The sequence below is a fragment of the Canis lupus genome, chromosome 14 (genome assembly GCF_048164855.1).
Source record: "Canis lupus baileyi chromosome 14, mCanLup2.hap1, whole genome shotgun sequence".
Classification (NCBI taxonomy): Eukaryota; Metazoa; Chordata; class Mammalia; order Carnivora; family Canidae; genus Canis; species Canis lupus.
The window spans coordinates 3770044-3792481 of NC_132851.1; the positions used below are offsets into that span (position 1 = coordinate 3770044).

A 22438-nucleotide genomic window follows, 5' to 3' on the forward strand; every position below is an offset into this window, starting at 1 on the left:
ATCCCTCCTTTGTGGACACCCCACATGAACTAACAATGCACCCATGTCAGGTCACATTTGCATTTTCTATTTCTATTTCTATGTTCTATAACAGGATAATAGTCATGAAGGCGGGCATTCCTAGCTTTAGGAACAAAATAATCCACAGTAGAAGAAGAAATGACCACACTCCATTGTTATTAATCTGTAGGCTAAGGTTTTGTTGCTGTAGCAAGAGAGGAGAGTGTCATTCATCAGGTTAACCTCACAGCTGGTCTCAGCCTGCAGAGTAGGTATTGCACTGTATTAATCAGTCAGGAGAACAAGTTCATTCTCCATTTCTTTATTCCATGGAAAATCAGTTTGGCAGACTGACAACTTTCTACATTTAATGGCTAGCTTTGGTAGTCTCTTTCTTTCATTATTCTTTTTGGGAAAGAGTCTATATAACCCAGTCAACTGGACTTTTAGAGAAGTTGTCTCGGCTGAATTTAAGGATGCTTCTAGTTTCTTATTTAAAAAGAGTGTAGGTATGCTTGGATGGCTCAGCCGTTGACTGTCTGCCTTCGGCCGAGGTCATGATCCTGGGGTACCGGGATCGAGTCCCAAATTGGGCTCCCTGCATGGAGCCTGTTTCTCCCTCTGCCTATGTCTCTGCCTCTCTCTCTCTCTCTCTCTCTCTCTCTCTCTCTGCCTCTCATGAATAAATAAATAAAAATTTTTAAAAAGAGTATATAACTTTCCCATACATTTTTTTAAGAATCATCACCAATGCCAAAACTTTTTGTCAGTTATAATTCTAAGTCTTTTTTTAAACATTCTATCTCAAGTCCATTTTCCTCTTCTGCCATACATTGCATTTAAATAATGACTGGGACCCTTTTGCACTGTTGGTGGGAATGCAAACTGGTGCGGCCATTCTGGAAAAGTGTGGAGGTTCCTCAAAGAGTTAAAAATAGAGCTACCCTGTAATCCAGCAAGTGCACTACTGGGGTTTTACCCCAAAGATACAGATGCAGTGAAACGCCAGGACACCTGCACCCCACTGTTCATAGCAGCAATGTCCACAAAGCCAAACTGTGGAAGGAGCCTCGGTGTCCATCAACAGATGAATGGATAAAGAAGATGTGGTCTATGTATACAATGGAATATTACTCAGCCATCAGAAAGGACAAATACCCACCATTTGCTTTGACGTGGATAGAACTGAAGGGTATTATGCTGAGTGAAGTAAGTCAATCGGAGGAGGACAATCATCATCATATGGTTTGACTCAGATGTAGAATATTAGAAATAGTGAAAGGGATTATAAGGGAAAGGAGGGAAACTGAGTGGGAAAAATCAGAGAGGGAAACAAACCATGAGATACTCTTAACCCTGGGAAATGAACAAAGGGTAGTGGAAGGGGAGGTGGGTGGGGAGATGGGGTAAATAAATGGGAGATGGGCACTGAGGAGGGCACTTGATGGGATGAGCACTGGGTGTTATACTATATGTTGGCAAATCAAACTTCAATTAAAAAATTAAATTTAAATAATGACTGGGGGAGGTTTTTTTTTAATTTTATACAATAGCCTAACTTTTCTAGTGTAATAGAAGTATTTTTGTAGTAGAAAAGATATAATGCTACTTTTTCAGGATAAAGAGAAATCAGGAAGGAAACTTTTAATTTTGATCACTGAATTCAGTGAGCTATAAGAGTCACAATCCAATAAGGTAATTCTATCTGGGGTGTTGTAGTATGAATTATATCTTAATTTACCCAAAATATTCTTTCTGGTAGAAGGCATGACTAAGAAGTTGTTGAGGAGATAAGAACAAAGAATAGCAATATGAAAACAGCAGAGTTCCATTGGAAGTGACCTCATTACAGGATATATGTATTAACTTTATATACAAAATGCCCATGAATGGTTCTAATCTGTGATGCAGAATTAGTATTTAAAGAAATCTCCTCCACAAATTAATAAGAACAGTGAAAATATTCAAGAATGGAGACTTAAAATGACTTAAAATGACCTCTTTTGGAATTAAAAAAGATGTGTTGAAACTTTAATCCAATCAAGCAGTCTGACCTGAGGAACATCTGGGGGTGCCTTAAAATAGCAGCACTGAAGTCAGAGAAAAAGTTTCCCACAATACATATGAAACATTTCTATTTTCCAGAAGTGTAATATTTACCATAACACATCTAGTATTAAATCAAGTGGGCTTTTTCCATTAATCAGAATTAAGGCCACTGCTGAGAAATGGCAAGAAGGGACAAAGCTAGTACATTACCATGGCATATTTTGGTGGTTCACAGGAAACCAAAACTCAGATTTCTCTCTGCCGAGAGAAATATTTGTACAGAGAACGAAAAATGACAAAGATTTTAGAGAAACAAACAATAGAGAAACTGGCAAAAAATGAAGTTAGTAACTACTTTCCTTGCTCCAATTTTGAGCCTGCCAAATCTTAACTCTGAGCCCCTGGCCCCTAGGAGACCTTTAATTTTTCTCTTGTGAGTTAATAATGCTGTTTATCACCAGTTTTGTAGTAAACTTGAATGGTCACACACCATTTCTGAGTGCCACAATACCTTTCCAAAAGCAACTTGGTCTAATTTTACCATCTTTGCCCACGGCTCAAGGAGGAGGAGAAGGATATATTCTTCTGCTGTGTCAAAAAGGTCTTCAAATGGTGGCTGTATTTTCATATAAATTTCTTTTTTCTTTTCCTGTTGGAGTCCGATGTCAAGAGTAGCCGAAGGAGCAATGTATGTGGCAAAAAGATACTAACAGAGAAGGGGGGAGACAGAAAGGAGAGGATGTTGGGAGAAACGATAATTGTTAGTGGGTTCCTCAGTAAAGGCATTTTAAAAAGGTTAAGAGAAGGAAACAAGCTCAAGTGATTTTTTTTTTCTTGAAAAGATGCATAAAAACTACTCAAGTCAAAGCAGTGTGTTTATTCAAAAGGCTTCTCTTTCCTTTTCCTATTTCTTCATCGGTACTTAGTTAACTTGCCAGTGGGTCTTACACACAAGAGTCTATCATTTGGATATTCAAGTTTTTATCAGATTACTTCTATGTATAATTATAATGGATTCCAGGTTATAGGTTTCCTTTTCCCCTTATGTTCACGATATTTCTAACACATTAGTGGTACTTTCCAAAATGGTCTTAAATACCCTTTTAGAAACAAAAGGCAATACACTAGGCTGAAAAGTGAGCTATTGGTCTTCTAGTATAGAGACCCAACAGATTACTTGCCCTACCCAAATGAGTTGCAGAGTTCTTAAGACTGTTACTAATTATCCCTTTCTGCTGTAAAAATATCTCCATCTGGTGTCCAATGCTGTGGAAGAGGTATGAGAAGGAAGTAAGAATGAATGGAAAGATACACATGGAATTTCTAGCTTCCAAGAAAAAGCTGCATAAATGTCTATTCCATTCTATTCATTTGTCTTTTCTCAAAATAACAGCTATTTACATCTGAGAAGTAATTTAATAGCATTTATTTTAAAAATATTACATACTCAATATCAATATGTATGTGTGTGTGTATATATATATATATATATATATATATCAAATTTTTTAAAGGTTTTATTTATTTATCCATAAGAGACAGAGAGAGAGAGAGGCAGAGACGGAGGCAGAGGGAGAAGCAGGCTCCCTGTGAGGACTCGATCCCAGGACCCTGGGATCACAACCTGAGCCAAAGGCAACACTCAACCACTGAGCCAGCCACCCAGGTGCTCCTGTGTATCAGACTTAAATGTAGTTTTACTAACAATCTCTAATTAAATACATTTAATTTTAATTTTAAAATATTTTACTTAGTTTTGGACCTGATAATGTCGATTCAACCCAGGTGATAGGTAGGTAGGTAGGTATTAGATAGATAGATAGATAGATAGATAGATAGAAATGTGTACCTAATACCAAATAATAGTCTTATGTGAAATAATCTTTTAAAAGTTTTAAAGGGTCCACATTAATGACATAAGCATTTATTGAGTATTTATAAACACTTGGATAGGTACTATATATGCAAAGATTAATGATTAAGATCCAATACTTATTCTGAAGGAACCCACTCATGGTGACATGGAGATGAAAGTCAGTCATTGCAATATAGTATGATAAATACTAAAACAGAAGTATGCATTGCAAATAAGATCATCAATGATTGCCCGTCCATTATTTTTAAACTCACATCTCATTAATCATCTTTTAAATTTTACACTCAAATACCAATTTTTCTGTTGTTTTCCTAAACCTTGCTGTTTTGCCATTCCATACCTTCAATCTTGGATATTCACCTTATCTCATGTACCTTGTCTGCTTGTTAAACTCCAATTTATTCTTTAAAAACCAACACACACAAAAAAAAATAAATAAAAACCAACACAATTTTTCCTTCTCCAGGAAGCCTTCACTCACACCCTCCTCCCAAGGTCGTTTTCTACTGTTATACCTACCACACTATAATGTAGTTATGTATTATGTATCTTCTCTTCTAGAATGAGGTCCTTGAGGGCAAATACTGCGAGTTATTGTCATTCTCCAGTTCCTAAAACTGTTCTTGGCAGAGAGTAGATGCCATAAATGTTTATTGAACTGTACAAAATCCACAGAAAAGACTCATTTATGTCTTGGAATGGGAAAGGAAAAGATTCAGAAACTTTTCCAAGAGAAGATAAGCTTCTCTTATCCTTAATCCTTCAGCTGAATCTTTAAAGATGAGTTGGAGTCAATGAGGCAAGAAAAGGGAGTTGATGAGAAAGATGGTTTAAGAAGAAGGAAAATATGGGGTGTGGCATAAAGGCTTAGGGAAGTTTTATGACCTATGGAGAGATTCTAGGCTCCAAATAGATACACTGGCTAAAGGAAAGAGATACAATAAGAGAGGATGTTATAAAGGGAGGCAGAAGCCAGAAGAACATGAATATGACCTTTTATCCACTGGTCAGGAATTTGAATTTTTTACCTAAAGTTACATAAGCTCTCTGAGGAATGACATCATTGGATATGAATCTTAAAAATAAATCACTGTCAGGGAAAAGAAACAGTTTGAGTAGGTCAAGATTTGAGGTAGTTTGGAAGTTATTTCAATAGCTAGGTAAGAAATTATACGCCATCTTCCCCTCTTGCCTGTTTTTGCAACAGCCTCTTAACTGGTCCTCTAAGGTTCCTCTTTGCTTTCTTTTTTTTAAAATTATTTTTATTTTTATTATTTTTAAGCAAGCTTTTATTTTTTTTAAAGATTTTATTTATTCACGATACACAGAGACAGAAAGGCAAGAGACACAGGCAGAGGGAGAAGCAGGCTCCCTGCAGGAAGCCCGAAGTGGGACTTGAATCCAGGAACCCAGAATCATGACCTGAGCCAAAGGCAGACAGACACTGAACCACTGAACCACTCAGGTGTCCCAAGCAAGCTTTTATTTAGAGCAGATTCTTGCACCTTTAAAAGCTAGTGGGTAAAACTACAACTTAATATCTTGACTAATTCTTATTGCTTTCCATAGTAACTGCATAAATATCAAAGCTGTGCCCTCAGTGCTTTAGATTTTTAAAGGCATTTATATCAGAATATCTTATATTTGAGGGAAATACTTCCTATTCAGGTTGATTTATTCCATCTCTGTTCTTGCCAGCACTAACTCCCAAGTTTCCCAAATATATCTTTCTCATCATTCTAAGTCCTCTATTTTTTATTTTATTTTTAGTCCTCTATTTTCTTAATTAATTTTTTATTTTCATTTTTTACTTAAATTCAATTAATTAACATACAATGTATTATTGGTTTCAGAGGTAGAGGTGACTCAACTGTCTTATATAACACCCAGTGCTCATTACATCACATGCCCCCCTTAATGCCCATCATCCAGTTGTCCCACTCTTACCCCCCCTCTCCTCCAGCATTCTCAATTCATTTCCTATGATTAAGAGTCTCTTATGGTTTGCCTCCCTTTGTGATTTCGTCTTGTTTTATTTTTCCTCTCTTCCCCTATGTTCTTCTGTTTTGTTTCTTAAATTCCACATAAGTGAGATCATATGGTATTTGTCTTTCCCTAATTGACTTATTTTGTTTTGCATAATACCCTCTAGTTCCATCCACATCATTGCAAATGGCAAGATTTCAATTTTTGATGGCTCAGTAATATTCCATTTCATATATATACATATATAAAATATTCTATTATATATATACACCAAATATAAATACATACCATATTTTCTTTATCCATTCATCTATTGACAGACATCTGGACTTTTTCCATAGTTTGGCTATCGTGGACATTGCTGCTATAAACATTGGGGTGCAGGTGCCCCTATGGATCACTACATTTGTATCTTTGGGATAAATCTCTAGTAGTGCAATTGCTGGGTTAAAGGATAGATCTATTTCCAACTTTTTGAGGAAGTTGAGGAAGGTCCTTTTTTTTGAGGAAGGTCCATATTATTTTTCCTCTTTGCTTTCTGACAGTCTTTTCTTACCACAGCGAACAGAGAAATCCTTTTGTTAACACTCTGCTTCTCAACTATTCAGTGACTTCTCCTCTCACATACAGTAACAGCCAAAGTCCTTATGACTACCTATAACTGGGATTTTTGGAAGTTTCTCAATACTGAGGGGACAAGAGTTATAGTTCAGGACCTGTCGGGGGGGATGCCTCTGTAAATACTCTAGGGTCTCAAAACACCCTAACAGCAGAGCTGGACCAGGTATAGGCTTTAGCCTTGAATCTTTAAAGTGCAAAAACAAAATAATTGCTAACCTGTATTTCTGTACTCAGCAAAAATACCCTTATAAAATGAAAAGAAAACAAAGATGTAATAAATCAACAAACACAAGTAAACAATTCATCACCAGCAGACTGCACTATGTACATAAAACAAACAAAAGAGCAGGATGAAATAGAGAACAATAGAATGCATAAATATGTAGGAAGTATGGATAAATACTGATTGTAAAACATACTAATAATGAATAATTTCAGAGGAAATAGTAAAAGAGCCTAAGAAAGAGAAGTTGAGATTGAAGGGGCAGATTAAGGTGCAATTGAAATGATCTACCACGAACCCTACTATAGGAAGGAAAGCAAATAACGTTAGAGTCAGGATAGTAATAATACAATATGTAGAGAGGAGTTTCAAAGAATGAGAGTGAATGGAGCACCTGGTGGTTCAGTCAGTAGAGCATGCGACTCTTTTTGTTTTGTTTTGTTTCAAGTTATTTAAATTCTAATTAGTTGACATATAGTGTAATACTGGTTTCAGGAGTAGAATTTAGTGGTTCATCACTTACATACACCACCCAGTGCTCACCACAAGTGCCCTCCTTAATACCCATCACCAATTCAGCTCATCCTCCACCCACTTCTCCTCCAGCACCTCTCAGTTTGTTCTCTATGTAGTTAATAGTCTCTTATGTGTTGCCTCCAGGGTCATGAGTTCAAGCCCCATGTTGAGCATAGTGCTTACCGGATAAAAAAAAAAAAAAAAAAAAAAAAGAGTGAAGATAAGGGAGAAGGACATGTAGAACAGGTAAAAGGGAGTAGTATAAAATTCAGTACATCATGAGGCACTTGATAAATATTTGTTAAATGGATGAATGGAAGACTAGCATTCTAAAGTGAAATGATGGTCGGAATGGGGTAATTTCAGAGTTCAAAAATTTAAAGCTGAAGTAATTCTAAATTATGATGGATTCCAATATATGGCTATCCCCATAGTAATGTAGGGAAAAAGGAGATAAAAGACACTGGAATTGAGTGAGTTAAAAAATACTATAGCATATATGTTTTGAGTTATTTAGCTGGGGGGATCCCTGGGTGGCTCAGCAGTTTGGCGCCTGCCTTTGGCCCAGGGCGTGATCCTGGCATGGAGCCTGCTTCTCCCTCTGCCTGTGTCTCTGCCTCTCTCTGTGTGTGTGTGTGTCTATCATAAATAAATAAATCTTTAAAAAAAGAGTTATATAGGTGGATGTTGAAAAAGCTTCATATGATAAAAAAAAAAAAAGTAGAGAGAAATTTCATGAGTCATGCATTGAAACTTCCTAGAAATATAAAGAGAACTTAAAAGGTCTTTTGACAGCATTAATGAGACTTAGGATAGGGGAAATTAGTAGATGGAGCTACTTAAAATTTTTGAAGTATTAAAAGTTGAGTCTTGAACAGCAGCAGAGAACCTCTCTATTCCTAAACGTTGTGAAACATGAGAAAAGGGGCATACCTAAAAGATATTTTGGATGTTCTATTTAATTAGGCAATCTATGGGCTGGAAACTTCCTTCACTAAAACAAAGGTACATAGTTCATTGTGCAAAATAGTACAAATTGAACCATACTCTTGCCGAATGATTATTTATTTATTTATTTATTTATTTATTTATTTATTTATATTTTTATTTTTTTCTAGGAAAAGTCCTATTTGCTGTCCATGGGAGCCACCCTGCAGACAGCTTTATTCCTTACAGAAACACAGTCCGTCCCTCGCCCTCCCTGCTGTTTGCCCAGTGGGTGGCGCCCCTCAGTCCTGGTCCAGGGCCTGTCAGCCGTCGTCCTCCCCTTCTGATTCTTCCTCTGCGGACTCTGAGGCACTCTCGGGCAAGTCCTCTCCCATCTGCTGGAACCTTCCAGACTGTGCATCCCACATGTATCTGATGGTAACTTTGAATTCAGCCATCTCATACCTGAAAAGCTTCAGCAGCGGTTCTGCTCTGGGGTCAGCACATCACCTTGCACACCTGGTGGTCGGACGGCAGGGTCACCACACCTCTCTTGAGGGCAGTGGGCAGGCCCAGCTGCCTCAGCTGTGGCTCCATGGAGTGGGGAAACTGCTCCAGGGGCCCCGGGTGCAGGGTCACGGTGAAAGTTGCTCTGTTTCCTGCTGGAGCGAAGTCCATTTCCGTGTATTTTGTAAACCACTCATTGGCTTCCTCCTTGGTGCGGTTGGTGAAAAGCAGGCCGACCTCACCCTTCAACTTCTTGCTGACCTGATGCAGGTTGTCTTTGTACTCGTCAGCTGGGCTTCGACCCAAGGCCACCATCATCACCTTGTTTTTGTCAAAGAACACCCGGCTGTGCTTCCAGGGGTTCCGGATGTCCTTCAGCTCGCTGTTCCTCATGTTGGCCACGGAGAAGATGAAAAGGTACTTGTATGTGTCCACACATTTCCGAAGCTCTTCTATCAGGTTCTGTTTCAGTTCTAAGCCTTTCTTGGCAGTTTTGGTTAAGGAAACTTTCTTGTCGTGCTTGGATGTGGGCATCACGCTGCAGGCACGTGCGGCCCCGAATGATTATTTAATATCTAAAATGAAATTTGCAGGATGCCTGGGTGGCTCAGCGGTTGAGCGTCCGCCTTCAGCTCAGGGCGTGATCCCAGGATCCAGGATCGAGTCCCACATTGGGCCCCCTGCGGGGAGCCTGCTTCTCCCTCTGCCTATGTGTCTGCCTCTCTCTGTGTGTCTCTCATGAATAAATAAATAAATCTTTAAAAAATAAGAAAATAAAATGAAATTTGCTTCAAATACACATACAATTTTTTCTAACCTTGGGAGTTAATTTTTTTTAACTTTTAATTTAAATTCTAGTTAGTTAACAAATGGTGTAATAGTTTTAGGTATACAGTATAGTGATTCAACATTTCCATACAACACTCGGTGCTCATCACAAGTGCCCTCCTTAATCCCCATCACCAATTTCACCCATCTCCCCACCCACCTCCCCTCTAGTGACCATCAGTTTGTTCTCTATAGTTAAGAGTCTATTTCTTGGTTTTCCCTTCTCTTTCTCTTTTTTTTCCCCTTTGCTTATTTGTTTTGTTTTTTAAATTTCACATATGAGTGAAATCATATGGTATTTGTCTTTCTCTGACTGACTTGTTTTGGTTAGTATAATACTCCCTAGCTCCACTCATGTTTTTGCAGATGGCAAGATTTCATTCTTTTTTATGGCTGAGTACTATTTCATTGTGTGTGTGTGTGTGTGTGTGTGTGTACGTGTACATATATACATATACCACAACTGCTTTATCCATTCATCAGTTGATGGACACTAAGCTGTAGAAAATGTAGAAAAATGACCTGTAAATTTATCTAGTCTAATACCTTAGGTTTGTGTCAGATTGAAATCTATTCTTAAATATTTTCTAAGTTGGAAGTTTTAAAAGTGCATGAATTAAAAGAATGTCATAAAAAGATAAATTAAGAAACTAAAGACTAAATAAAATGACCAAATTAACAACATTAAAAATGTCTCTAGAATTGGCTTCAATAATTTCAAATTTACCTCACAGGAGAGTAAATTTGACTCCCCAAATAATTTCAGTTAAAAATCAGTGGTCAGGTTTTATTTGGGGTTAAAAAACTTCTAATGGAAAAACACAACTACTTAGTCATTGTGTCAGTTACATTGAAAGTATAGTCTAAATAAAAACTTGAAGGACACCTGGGTGGCTCAGTGGTTGAGCGTCTGCCTTAGACTCAGGACATAATCTCAGTGTCCTGGGATCAAGTCCTGATTAGACTCCTTGAGAGGAGCCTGCCTCTCCCTCTGCCTGTGTCTCTGCCTCTCTCTCTGTCTCACATGAATAAATAAGATCGATAAATAAGTAAATAAATAAATAAGAACTTGACATGCCACATATCAAACTCTTTGTGTAGAAATCAGGATGATTTCTTTGATTTAAACACATAATTAACAGCGAAGAGGGTAAAGTACTAGAATAACGGTGATACAAATGACAGCTTCTGGTGGCTGCTCAAATCTCTTCTTTTCCCTTTCTTTCCCAGTCTTGCCTCCACTCTGTACGTCTTTTAAGATCTGCTGCTATCTTCAGTCTGATGAAAGACTCTCAATGCTATTTATATTGTCTATCATTATACCTTCGTGGACATTTCATGATGCTATTGTAAAGCCAGGTTACTATATGTGACTATATCCACTTGGCTTGGGCTTTTACCTTCTGAAATTCTGCTTTACGATTTTCTTCAGAATGAGCGTCACTTCACTTTACCAATACTATATTAATAGCACAACTTACTCTTTCTGATCATTATTTTTCATCCTTTTATACCTCTCACCAAGCTTTTTACCTTCAGCACAATCTGTGGCTTCTTCCTGTCCTCCAAATAAATGGTGCACCACCTAGTTTTTATTACTTTCCTAGTAAGATGGGTCTAAAGATTGCCCATCATTTCAACTACACTCCTAAAACATCCTTAATTCCTACCACCTTGATCTTCTGCCCAATTCTAAGTCAGCTGAATCATTCATTCGTTTTTCCAACTCTATCTTCAAGCTCCCAAAAAAAGTTGTGACACCTGGCTCCGTTATACATAGATTTAAAAAAAAAAAAAAAAAAAAAAAAAAAGGAGCCTCAGTTGTGATCACAAAGCATGGTAAGTTTTTGGGTATTTCTAATCAAATCTTATCTCCCCATTTCTAAACTTTGCCATTCTCATAAAGAACCCAACTGTTCCTTATGCTTCTTCACTTTCAAAAGATTTATGTCCCACTTAAACGGGGAAAAAACTGGCATGAATGTCCTCAACTTTCTTCTCAAGACCCTTCTGAATATTTTTCTTCCTCTAATGTTTCAAAGGAAGACTCCTCTCCAAGACTAAACCACTTATGTGTGGTCTTGACTCCATTTCCCCCCAGAACCTTGCAACATTGATTAGTTCCTTAGCACTAATGTACTTAATTTACTTTGCTGTTGATTCTACCTTCTTCCTTATGCAACCAAGCTGTTCAAACGAGGTGTCTCTCTCCATTGTAAAATAAGTTCTTGACTGTTTTGTCCACAAACTATCACTCTTCTCTTTTTCCCATCTCTACAAATCTTCACATTCCCTTTTCACCCACTCCTTAGTCTACTGCAATCTGGTTTTCTTTCTTTTTTTTTTTTTTTAAGATTTTATTTATTTATTCATGAGAGATGCAGAGAAAGAGAGGCAGAGACACAGGCAAAGCGAGAAGCAGTCTACATGCAGGGAGCCTGACATGGGACTCGATCCTGGGTCTCCAGGATCATGCCCTGAGCCAAAGGCATAGATGCTCAACCACTGAGCCACCCAGGCTTCCCTGCAATCTGGTTTTCAAGCCAATGAAACTGATCTAAGATCACTAACAACCATACAAACACCAATTCAATAGCTTCTCTTCTTAATCTTCACTGTATTTGACTCCTTTTACAGCTTTAACATTGTTGATTACCCTCTCTCCTTGACTCTTTCCTGTGCCTTCATCACTGTCTTCTAATTCTCTACCTATTTCCATGCTTAGACTCCTTTGATAATTCCTTTTCCTCTATCTCCCCTTAAAAGAAAGTATTCATTAAAATTCTATGTTCAACTGTATTTTCTTCTCAGTTCACATTCTTTCAGTTTCTCACACATGCTAAGCACCCTCTCACAGGGCTTTTGCACTATGTACTCTAGTCTTCTAAGCACTCCAGTCTTATCCTCTTCCTGCCTTTTGCTGGGTTTCTATTCATTCTAAAGGAGTCAGTCTTCCTTGACCCCTGAACTCTGTCCTCAGTATTATTATTTTTTAAAAGATTTTGTTTACTTATTTGAGAGAGAGAGAGAATGAAGCATGAATGGGGGGAAAGGCAAAGGGAGAGGGAGAGCAGATTCCCTGTTGAGCAGGGAGACCAGACACGGGGGTCAATCCCAGGACCCTGAGATCATGGCCTGAGCCGAAGGCAGATGCTTAACCAACTGAGACACCCAGGTGCCCCTTCGGTATCATTCTTCCATGCTCCTGTGGGGCTCTGCACTTGTATGTTTCTCCCACTGGACCACAGGGTCTATGAGGACAGATTGGGTCTAAATACTATATCCCTAGTATCTAGCATAATGCTAAATTTAGGAATAATGAACACATGAATGAAAGACTTTGTCCATTCCCCAAAATTTAACAGTTAACTATACGTAGAAGAAACCCCAATATCCACTTTAGACCTGATTTCTTTCCTGAACTAAAATTGTGGGGCAGCCTGGGTGGCTCAGCGGTTTAGCGCTGCCTCAGCCCAGGGCGTGACCCTGGAGACCTGGGATTGAGTCCCACATCGGGCTCCCTGCAAGGAGCCTGCTTCTCCCTCTGCCCGTGTCTCTGCCTCTCTTTCTGTGTCTCTCATGAGTAAATAAATAAAATCTTTAAAAAAAAACAAAACAAACTGTGGCTTCTAGTTGCTAACTTGTTATTGCTACATGGATAGCCTACAGACCAAACTCACTGACTCAATAATATAACAAATTGTTTCAGAGCCTCCAAGCCTCTCCCTTCCCTCTGTATTTCTAGTTTTCATTAATAACATATCATTCACAGCATAACCTTTGACTCTTTACCACTTTCCTCACTTTCTTCCTCAGTGGAAGTTCTAGGAATTTAACTCTCTACACTGAAACAAGGAAAAACTGATGAGAACAAGCATAAAAATATGGGGAGGAAATAAGAGGCAGTAGTTCCATTCCAACAAAAGACAAAATAAAATTCAGATATTTAGCCAAGCTCAGTGAGACTCTTTGCAGGCTACTGTCTACCACCTTCCTTCCTGACCTCACACTTTGACTTCCCTCTATGAAGCCACAGAGGTCCATGCATATGTTTGTTGTTGTTCAACTATGTTTGTCCAATCTTACTGAGAAATAACTGGCATACAGCACTGTACAAGCTTAAAGTATACAGCATAATATGACTTACATATATTGTGAAATAATTATAAGTTTAATCATCCATCATTTTATATAAATACAAAAAAAAAGAAAAAGTTTTTCTCCTTGTGAAGAGAGAAGTAGAGTATCTGCTCTAAACAACTTTTGTATACAACTTTTGTATATACCATACTGCAATGTTAACTACAGTCATCATGTTGTATGTTAGTTACATCCCCAGTACTTGTTTATAACTGGAAATTTGTACCTTCTGATCACCTTCATTTAAACTTCCCCTTCACCCAACCCCTACCTTTAGTAACCACAAATTTGATCTCTTTTTGGTGAGTTTGGGTTTTCATATTATTTAACTGCATATTCCCAAAGTCTCAAGAAGCTATAATTAGGGCAGCTATGTGACCTCATTCTGGCTTAAGCCTACTGTCCTGGCATAATTATTAACACTTTCCCCTTCACTTTAAAAAGAGTCCCGATTTAGATAATAAATTATATGTTCTTCCTATATTTAATTGACACCAGGTAGATAAAACTATAAAATTTCTCTAAAACGAGAATCCAAAAGTGCTCAACACATATTTAGAGCTGAAAATAAAGGAAAAGAAGGCAAAAAAATATTCCCTGCTAAGAAACACACATTTGTCTAACTGCAGTCATATGAATTTAATAGCTGTTATCAAAGCCAAAATCCCAAATATTTTACTTAGAACTTGGATTCAACTTCACAGACTTCTGTTACAACTAAATGCATTAGGGATACCTGACTGACTCAGTCAGAAGAGCATGTGACTCTTGTCCTTGGGGTTTTGAGTTTAAGCCTCACTTTGGGTGTGGAGGTTACTTAAAAAAATTTTTTTTAAAGATTTTATTTATTCATGAGAGACACAGAGAGGCACAGACATTGGCTCCCAGAAGGGAGCCTGATGTGGAACTCAATCTCAGGACCCCGGGATCATGACCTAAGCCAAAGGCAGACACTCAACCACTCAGCCACCCAGGTGCAGCCCCCCAATATTTTTTTCAAGATGAATGCATTAAATGAAAATCTTAACAGAAATGTAAAAATCTTTCCTCTTTCTGTTGCACCTAAATTTAGATATCTGTCTTCTCACTTTTTTTGGGGGGGGGGAGCTTCCTCACTGTCTGTTTATTGAACATTGCTCATTATCACCTAAGTAATTTCTCTTTGTTCAAATATCAACCCCCACTATGATAACCAGCATAATCCTTAAGAGGGCATACTTCCCCTACTTTTCTGTTCTTTACCAGTCTTATTACAAAATTACAGAACTGGAAACATTAGAAAGGGGTTTGAAAGGTCATCTTTCCAGAGTGTCCAAGACCACATTATGCACATTTACTGTCTTTTGAGGCTCAGCTCTGGGCTCTGTATCCTAGGGTGGTAGGGATAAAAGTGGGTAAGGAGATAAGAAGGAAAAAATGGATTTGATTGTCAATTCTTTATTGGGCCACTCTGTAAATTTATATACATTCAACTGAATTATGCATTTAAAATCTGACAGTGTCTTTCTAGTATGTGCTTCTAATAATCCAGGGACGATGTAGAAGAGGACTGACAACTGACTACATAAACCAAAAACAAGGGATATAATCAGATATAGGAAACAAAATTAAAAGGCTATAGGACATCTGTAAAATCTGTATAAAGGTGATGAAGATTATTTTTAAGTTGATGTGAACTTACTTTAAGAAGGAATATAAAGATTATGATATGTGATAGCTAAATAATATAGTCTAATTATGGTTTACAAACATTGCTTAAGTGTCCTGGGTCATTTGCTTTTTTATTGGCCACCCAAGTTATTCCTTTCTAACCATTGAGTAAATAACAATGTAGCTAATGTTGGAGAAGAAAATGCTCCCTTCATACCCCAGTCAGCTACTCTGATTCACATTAATGCAGAGATTCACTCACGCACAGCTGTGGCCAACATGATTCCAATTTAAACATTAACCTATGATGCTTTAACAACCCAACAGGAAAGTTTTTGAGAAGGGACACAAGCACTGCCTGTCTGTGATCAGACTGCCTGGCACTGCACACAGCACAGCTCTAAACCCCATCTCTCCTGGAGATACTCAAAGGTTATGTAATCAGGAAATGCACAATAGGCAGCTTGCCCAGGCAGCTCTACACCTGTGCCTGTGACTCACTTTCTTGGCCTCTGTATCACATAGGGGAGAGAAAAAAAAAAGCAATGCCTCCCCCTTAAGAAATCTCTTACAGTCTTGAAATTCTGGGAATTAATTTTCTTGTTTAACTGCACTCCCATGACCATAGGATAGTTAACAAGACCATCAAGAGAAAAAGATGTGGGATAGGTACCATGGAGACAGGAGGAAGAACTGAACTGGATAGTGGAATGGAGAAACAGACTGGGAGAAATGAAGACAGAAGAGAGAAAGAAACAACACTTCGACAAACATTTTGTTTTGCTTTCTAAAAGGATGGCAAAATGATGAACAACATTTCATCTAAATTATTTTTAATACACATTATTTTGTTGCCATTACAAGGAAAAAAACATAAAAATGATGCTTCATTAATTAGAGCCAATATCTTATATATGACAGGTGTATCACATTACATAGGAGATGGCTCAAATTAAAATAAATCACATTTCCCATTGCGATATATTTTTTCAACGTTAAGGTAATTTTGCCTGTAAGATTTCAGCACTGCCGCTTAATAGTTTTCAAAATCATTTTAAAACTATTATGTTAGGGCAGCCCGGGTGGCCCAGTAGTTTAGCGCAGCCTTTGGCCCAGGGTGGGATCCTGGGGACCCGGGATCAAGTCCCACGTCGGGCCCCCTGCATAGAGCCTGCTTCTCCCTCTGCCTGCCTCTCTCTCTCTCTCTTTCTCTCTAATAAATAAAAAAAATAAAATCTTAAAAAAGAAACTATTATGTTAAGTTTATATGATAAGTGTATTCTTGGATGGAAGTGGACCCCAATCTCCTTTAAAATATATCCTAATGCATTCCAGGTTTAGTTTCTCCACATTTATTAATTCTCATAGACCCTGGAATGTATTGATTTTTTTTTACTGCATCATAAAGCCTAGCAAAACATACCTGAGGAAGGAGAACTGTGAATTTATTGAATTTATACTTTTTAACAATGTCAAAAGCAAAAAATAAAATAATTTCCACAACTGTCTGTGCTATTTGGCTTTCTCATTGTACCAAAGACAAAATGATGACAGCTATGGGGTTGGATTCCAATTATTATGCTGCAGAAGTACCCAGCAAAGTATTCTTGCTGTGCCAAAGGTGAGCATAGTCTTTGGGAAAGCATCTTTTCATAGCAGGGGTCCTTTAATGAGCTTTGGTTTGACACTCATCTGCGTTCCAACGAAAACAAGAACAATTTCTGTGTAGCCTTAAAAGGCAAAGTCAAGAAATAATACTAAATGCTGTAGCACATGTGTTGATTTGTTATGTTACATATCAGCTATTAGTTATGTTAATGGAACAATTTCACATACTTGGTTTTGATGTATTTATTTTAATGATCATGTGTATGTATCTTTCTGTGACTGCCTGGTAACACGGATTGCATGATGTTCTGCTGTCACCACCAGGCCAGGACTGGAATTAGGAAAATAAATGCAAAGCTTCAAGTTCAGAACTGAACGACTTAAAAATGAGTCCCTCAGTACAACAGGGACATGAGATGTCAGAACTTATACGCTGTAAGATTCTAATACTAAATTATAGGACATCTAGTAGCATATATCAACAGGTTAACTAAAATTGGGGACATTTAAAACTGCATTTTCAATATAACTTATTAAAATATGCTAGATAATAGGAGAAAACGTTTATGCTTCAGCATTTGGTGTTTGTTATCAGCAAGTCTATTTTTCTTAAGACCCTCTACCCCTTACTGCAATGGTGAAAGAAGGGATTCTAATCATTTAACTAGTAAGGCTGTAGGAAGATGTGTATCTTTCAGATTCTTCTAGTTAAGTGTCCAAGATACCCACTGAGAGTACAGGAAATATAAAGCTGTCTGCTGCTATTGCCTTTTGCTTATTGGGAGGCAGCATTAGGGTTGTGCCAGATGGGTTGACAGGGTGGTATCAACAAAGACCTAGCTGGCTCCCTGGGAAGAAGACATATCCCCATAAAAACCATGACACTATTTCAAACATCCTAAGCACAAAAGAAGAAAATAATTTTTGACTACTGAAATATACTGAAAGGTGGTTTTGTTTTTGTTTTTGTTTTTGTTTTTCTTTTGGTAAGCTCCTTCTTTCAGTTCATAATAAACAAACTGTCCAGGACCTGGAGATTCTGAAGCAAAGGTGATGTGTGCCTTTTTTGGTAGGTATAAGCAAAGAGTTCATAAGCAGACTCTAAAGGATGGGAGAAAAATAAAGGTGGAGGGTCAGTTGTCTGCAGCTGTAATATTAGAGAAACTTAAAAGGGAGAGGATCAAAGTGAAAGTTTTCTTGTCATCTCTTTTCCTCTGTCTTAAGGAATGGTACATGGGAACTGCCTCATACCAGCTCAACAATTCATGAATTTTCAGGGATCATGTGAGCAGGTTTTTGAATGTAGTTATTATTAAAAACTAAATTATATAAACCTACAATTAAATTATGCTGAAAACAAAAATAATGAATACTCAAAATTCATCACTTCCTAATGATTTTACTGTTTTGCTATCATCCATACTCTTGATATTATTCGCCTCTAATTGTATCTGAATGGTGGAAATATATGCATGTCCTACTACACATCTCTTCCCAACTCTGTATTCAGTGATGTCATGTTGGGAGCTTGAAATCATCCATGGTGAGAGTATTTACACCCAGAGATGTGCAGATCTACAAATCAGGGCTCTTTCCCCCTGGAGAGAGGGTTGTTAAGTATTTACCATCATGTCACTGCTTATAAGGCAAATATACTTCTCTTTTCCTATCATGATCACTAAAGAAAGAGGAATTGAGGCACATGGGTGGAGCAGTCAGTTGAGCATCTGACTCTTGATTTTGGCTCTGGTCGTGATTTCAGGGTGGTGGGATCAAGCCCCAAGTGGGGCTCTGTGCTCAGCAAGGAGCCTGCTTGTCCCTCTCCCCACCCCACCCCCCCGGCTCTCCCTCACCCTCTCTTTCTAGAATAGATAAATCTTTTTTAAAAAAGGAAAGAAGGAGAAATAAAGTTGGAAAAAAGGCAAATGACACCAATTAATTCAAATATTCCCTGGAGGCAAAGTCACATACCAGAATATGACAATTTGTAACAGTTTACTCAAATAGTGTTTAACTGACACCCATTTTTTAAAAATAGGGATATGGTAAAGTTCTTTTTAATAGTTCAACTGGAGTAAAGCTGAGCTATAAAGAAGAAAGTAAACAAGCTTTTCTTTGCAACTTTACATCCTGAATAGTCCTTATTTATAAAAGGGCAGAGTGGAGCCTCCACGTTCAATTTCACTTCGGTCTGATCAGTAAATCAGAGGAGGTAAATGTTTAGGGGGGGTAAAGCTTGTTAACTTGTCCTCCTGAGAGAATCTAAGGAGCAGCTATGAGGAGAAAATGTGAAGCATCGTTGAGAAATAAAACTAGTATTAGTGGATCTGGATACAGTGTCTGGGTCCCCAAAAAGACCCAAATCACCTCAAAAAGAACAGAACAGATGTCAGCTGTGCCGGAACAACAACAGAACAGACTGCTGTGCTGGACAGCAAGCAATAAGCAATGTGGGATCTTCTTAACTGGGCTCAGTAAGTCTATCCTCCGAATTTATATGGAACAATAAGATGAAACTATTCCAAAGAGCTAGAGGCAGAGGGTCCCCAAGGGGCTTTATAAAAGGAATATAAATGCTCTGATACGGGACTCTTTCAGAAATCACAAAATATTTACTTCAGCAAAAAGTGAGGTCTGTTTTCATAACCATTCACAGCTCTACCAGGCATAGAACATCATTATCTGAGTTCATGTGAGGCAGAAAAAGAAAATAATGAGCACGCTCAGGCAATCCAGTGTTGTTTTTTTCTGCAAAAAGAGGAAAAAATGATGATTTTTAATGACCTCTTATATCCCACTCTGAACTCAAAAACATTACTGAGGAGCTATGCCGAGAGGGAATAAATTGCAGATGGAGCTTTTCACAAATGGGTTTTCATGTGAAGGACCTTGGGGTTTTTCAATTAGGAATCTTCAAGATTCCTAGAGATTGCAACATCCTGATACTGAGAGTTAAATTACTGCAGAGATCTACACAAAATGGAGTTGCACAAAAAAGGATAATGTGATGACAATCAAACTGAAAATTTCTGGCAATTACTCAGACTCTATTAAGAAGAACTCAGTGCAAAAGAGAACCTAAAAAAAAAAAAATGCTGGTAGGATAAAAGAATAAAACAAACTTGAATCATTTTAGACAGAATGAAAAATCAGAAGGGAAAACAGAACAGTTAAATAAAGCCAAAAACAAACCACAAATCAAGGGACAAAATACATTAGACTTAAGAATAACTTGGGCCATTGCTTCAGGTATTTTAAACAAAAACTGATTAATACAGAATGGAATAAAATAAACAATGACATACAAAAAAGAGTTACCTCTATGTAATAATAAAATAAATAAGTATTTTATTTTGGTAATTTTTGGATTCACTGAAAAACAAACCTTTTAACTGACAAAAACAAAATATGTATTTAAACTAATGGAATCATTTAACCTCCAATAAAAATAATTTCTTAAAAGTCAGTGAACAAAGAATAATTCAATGAGGAAAGCATAAAGTATATTAACTCTTTTGGCTTAAAAAAACAAAACAAAACAAAACAAAACCTGTGTCACAAGGAAGCTAAATCCACACTAACAAAGCAAGAGAAACTGACCATGAAACGAGATCACTGAGGGATTACTTAACAATGAGAAAATCAACCATCAAACAGGTTGGATGTTTATGTTAGTCCATCACCTTAGAAAGCAAGCTTACATGTAAAGGTTGCTTACAGTCAAATCAGGGAAGTTAACTATGAGCCCCGTGAATGTTCTCTCTATGGGATCTATTAGGCTAATCGGGTACTCACAGGAGTAGACTGTCAGCTTAGGGTGTCAAGGTCAAGGTCAGCCTCTGCAACAATTCCCTTTTTTTTTTTTTTTTTTTAAGATTTATTTATTTATTCATGAGAGAGAGAGACAGAGAGACAGAGAGAAAGAGGCACAGGCAGAGGGAGAAGCAGGCTCCATGCAGGGCCTGACGTGGGACTCGATCCTGGGTCTCCAGGATCACGCCCTGGGCTGAAGGCGGCGCTAAACCACTGAGCCACCCGGACTGCCAACAATTCCCTTTCTGGATGCACTACTGACTAATGCCTTCCTTTGACCAGAAACATTCTTTCTTTAAATTCATTTTAAGTCTTGCAGGCTTGTGAAACCATTCTCTACACAACTGCTCTGTTATATTTACACATTGTTTGACAGAATGATTTCACAGTTTCAGATTCAGGAAGCAATTTTTTAAAATATTTTTAAAATAAGCAACTTATTTTTAAGTATTTTGGGTAAGGTGGAAAGGGACAGGGAGACTTCACTGTTGCTCCAATGAAATTCCTTAAGAGCTCTCTCTCTCTCTTTTTTTTTTTTTTTTAAGATTTTATTTATTTATTTGAGAGAGAGAGAGCGTGCAAGGAGGGGCATTGGAGGAGGGAGAAAGAATCCAAAGCAGACTCTGCACTGAGCATGGAGCCTGAGGTTAGGCTCGATCCTATAAACAACCATGAGATCATGACCTGAGGCAAAACCAAGAGTCTGACACTTAACCAACTAAGCCACCAGGTGCCCCAAGAGCTCTTTTTAAAAAGCAAACTTGGACTATACACACAGCATGCCTAGAAAGAATGCTGATCACAGCAGAAGCTGGGGGATGGTATATGTTGGCTCGTTAAACTATTTTTTTTTATATTTTAAAATAAAAACATCTGGCTGGCAGTCATATATAAATAATCATTGACTGGGCAGCCTGGGCGGCTCAGCAGTTTAGTGCCACCTTCAGCCCAGGGTGTGATCCTGGGGACCGGGGATCAAGCCCCACATCGGGCTCCCTGCATGGAGCCTGCTTCTCCCTCTGCCTCTGTCTCTGCCTCTCTCTCTGTCTCTCATAAATAAATAAATAAAATCTTTAAAAAAGTAATGACTGTCTATAATTAGGTTTATAATATGTTGCTAAGGATATAAACATGCCAATGAGTTTATTCAGTCATTCAATAAATATTATTAGAGCATCTTTTATATGCCAGCTCCAGTTTTAAACACACAGGGTAAACAAAGCAGGCTTGATGGAGCTTATAGTCCAGTGGAGGAAAATGTTAAGGGTAAAATTTGGTATTTTGGTATTTGATGCCTCTAAAGATATTTTAAATATTACAGTGAAAGATTAAACAAGATGATAAACAGATACTCCTTTTTCTAGAGACAATAAGAAAGCCAAGACTTTAGAAGTTAAGTTTAGAGTCCACATATTGGGTCTAATTCCAAGCCACCCACTAATTGCTGAATGGATGGCCTTAAGAAATTATTCTATTTCTCTAAATGTCAGTTTCCTAATCTGTAAAATGAGAATACCAATATCTGCCTTTTAAAATCGTGAAGAATTAAATTAAATGACCCATTTAAAGTGACCACCAAAGAACCTGTTAGTAAACATTACATAAATGTCAGGTATAATGATAATTATGGTTTAGAGAACTCCATATGCTGACTCCTTTGGAAACAAGAGGATTAAAAGAGGATATTTGAAGAT

At 37.7% G+C, this 22438-nt stretch overlaps 1 protein-coding gene and 1 pseudogene across 17 annotated transcripts in view; both read right to left on the bottom strand.

Moving 5' to 3' along the window:
• Positions 1-22438, bottom strand: part of RGS22 (regulator of G protein signaling 22) — a 162059-nt gene that overhangs the window by 68837 nt on the left and 70784 nt on the right. For 15 of the 17 annotated variants that reach the window (XM_072774009.1, XM_072774020.1, XM_072774012.1 and 12 more), the window contains one exon: positions 2561-2755. The exons of the other annotated variants lie outside the window; for them this stretch is intronic. In XM_072774009.1, the coding sequence (XP_072630110.1) occupies positions 2561-2755 (195 nt within the window). The remainder of the gene's footprint in view (positions 1-2560; positions 2756-22438) is intronic. 17 annotated transcript variants of the gene reach the window in all.
• On the bottom strand, positions 8377-9353 carry LOC140603608 (mRNA turnover protein 4 homolog pseudogene; annotated as a pseudogene).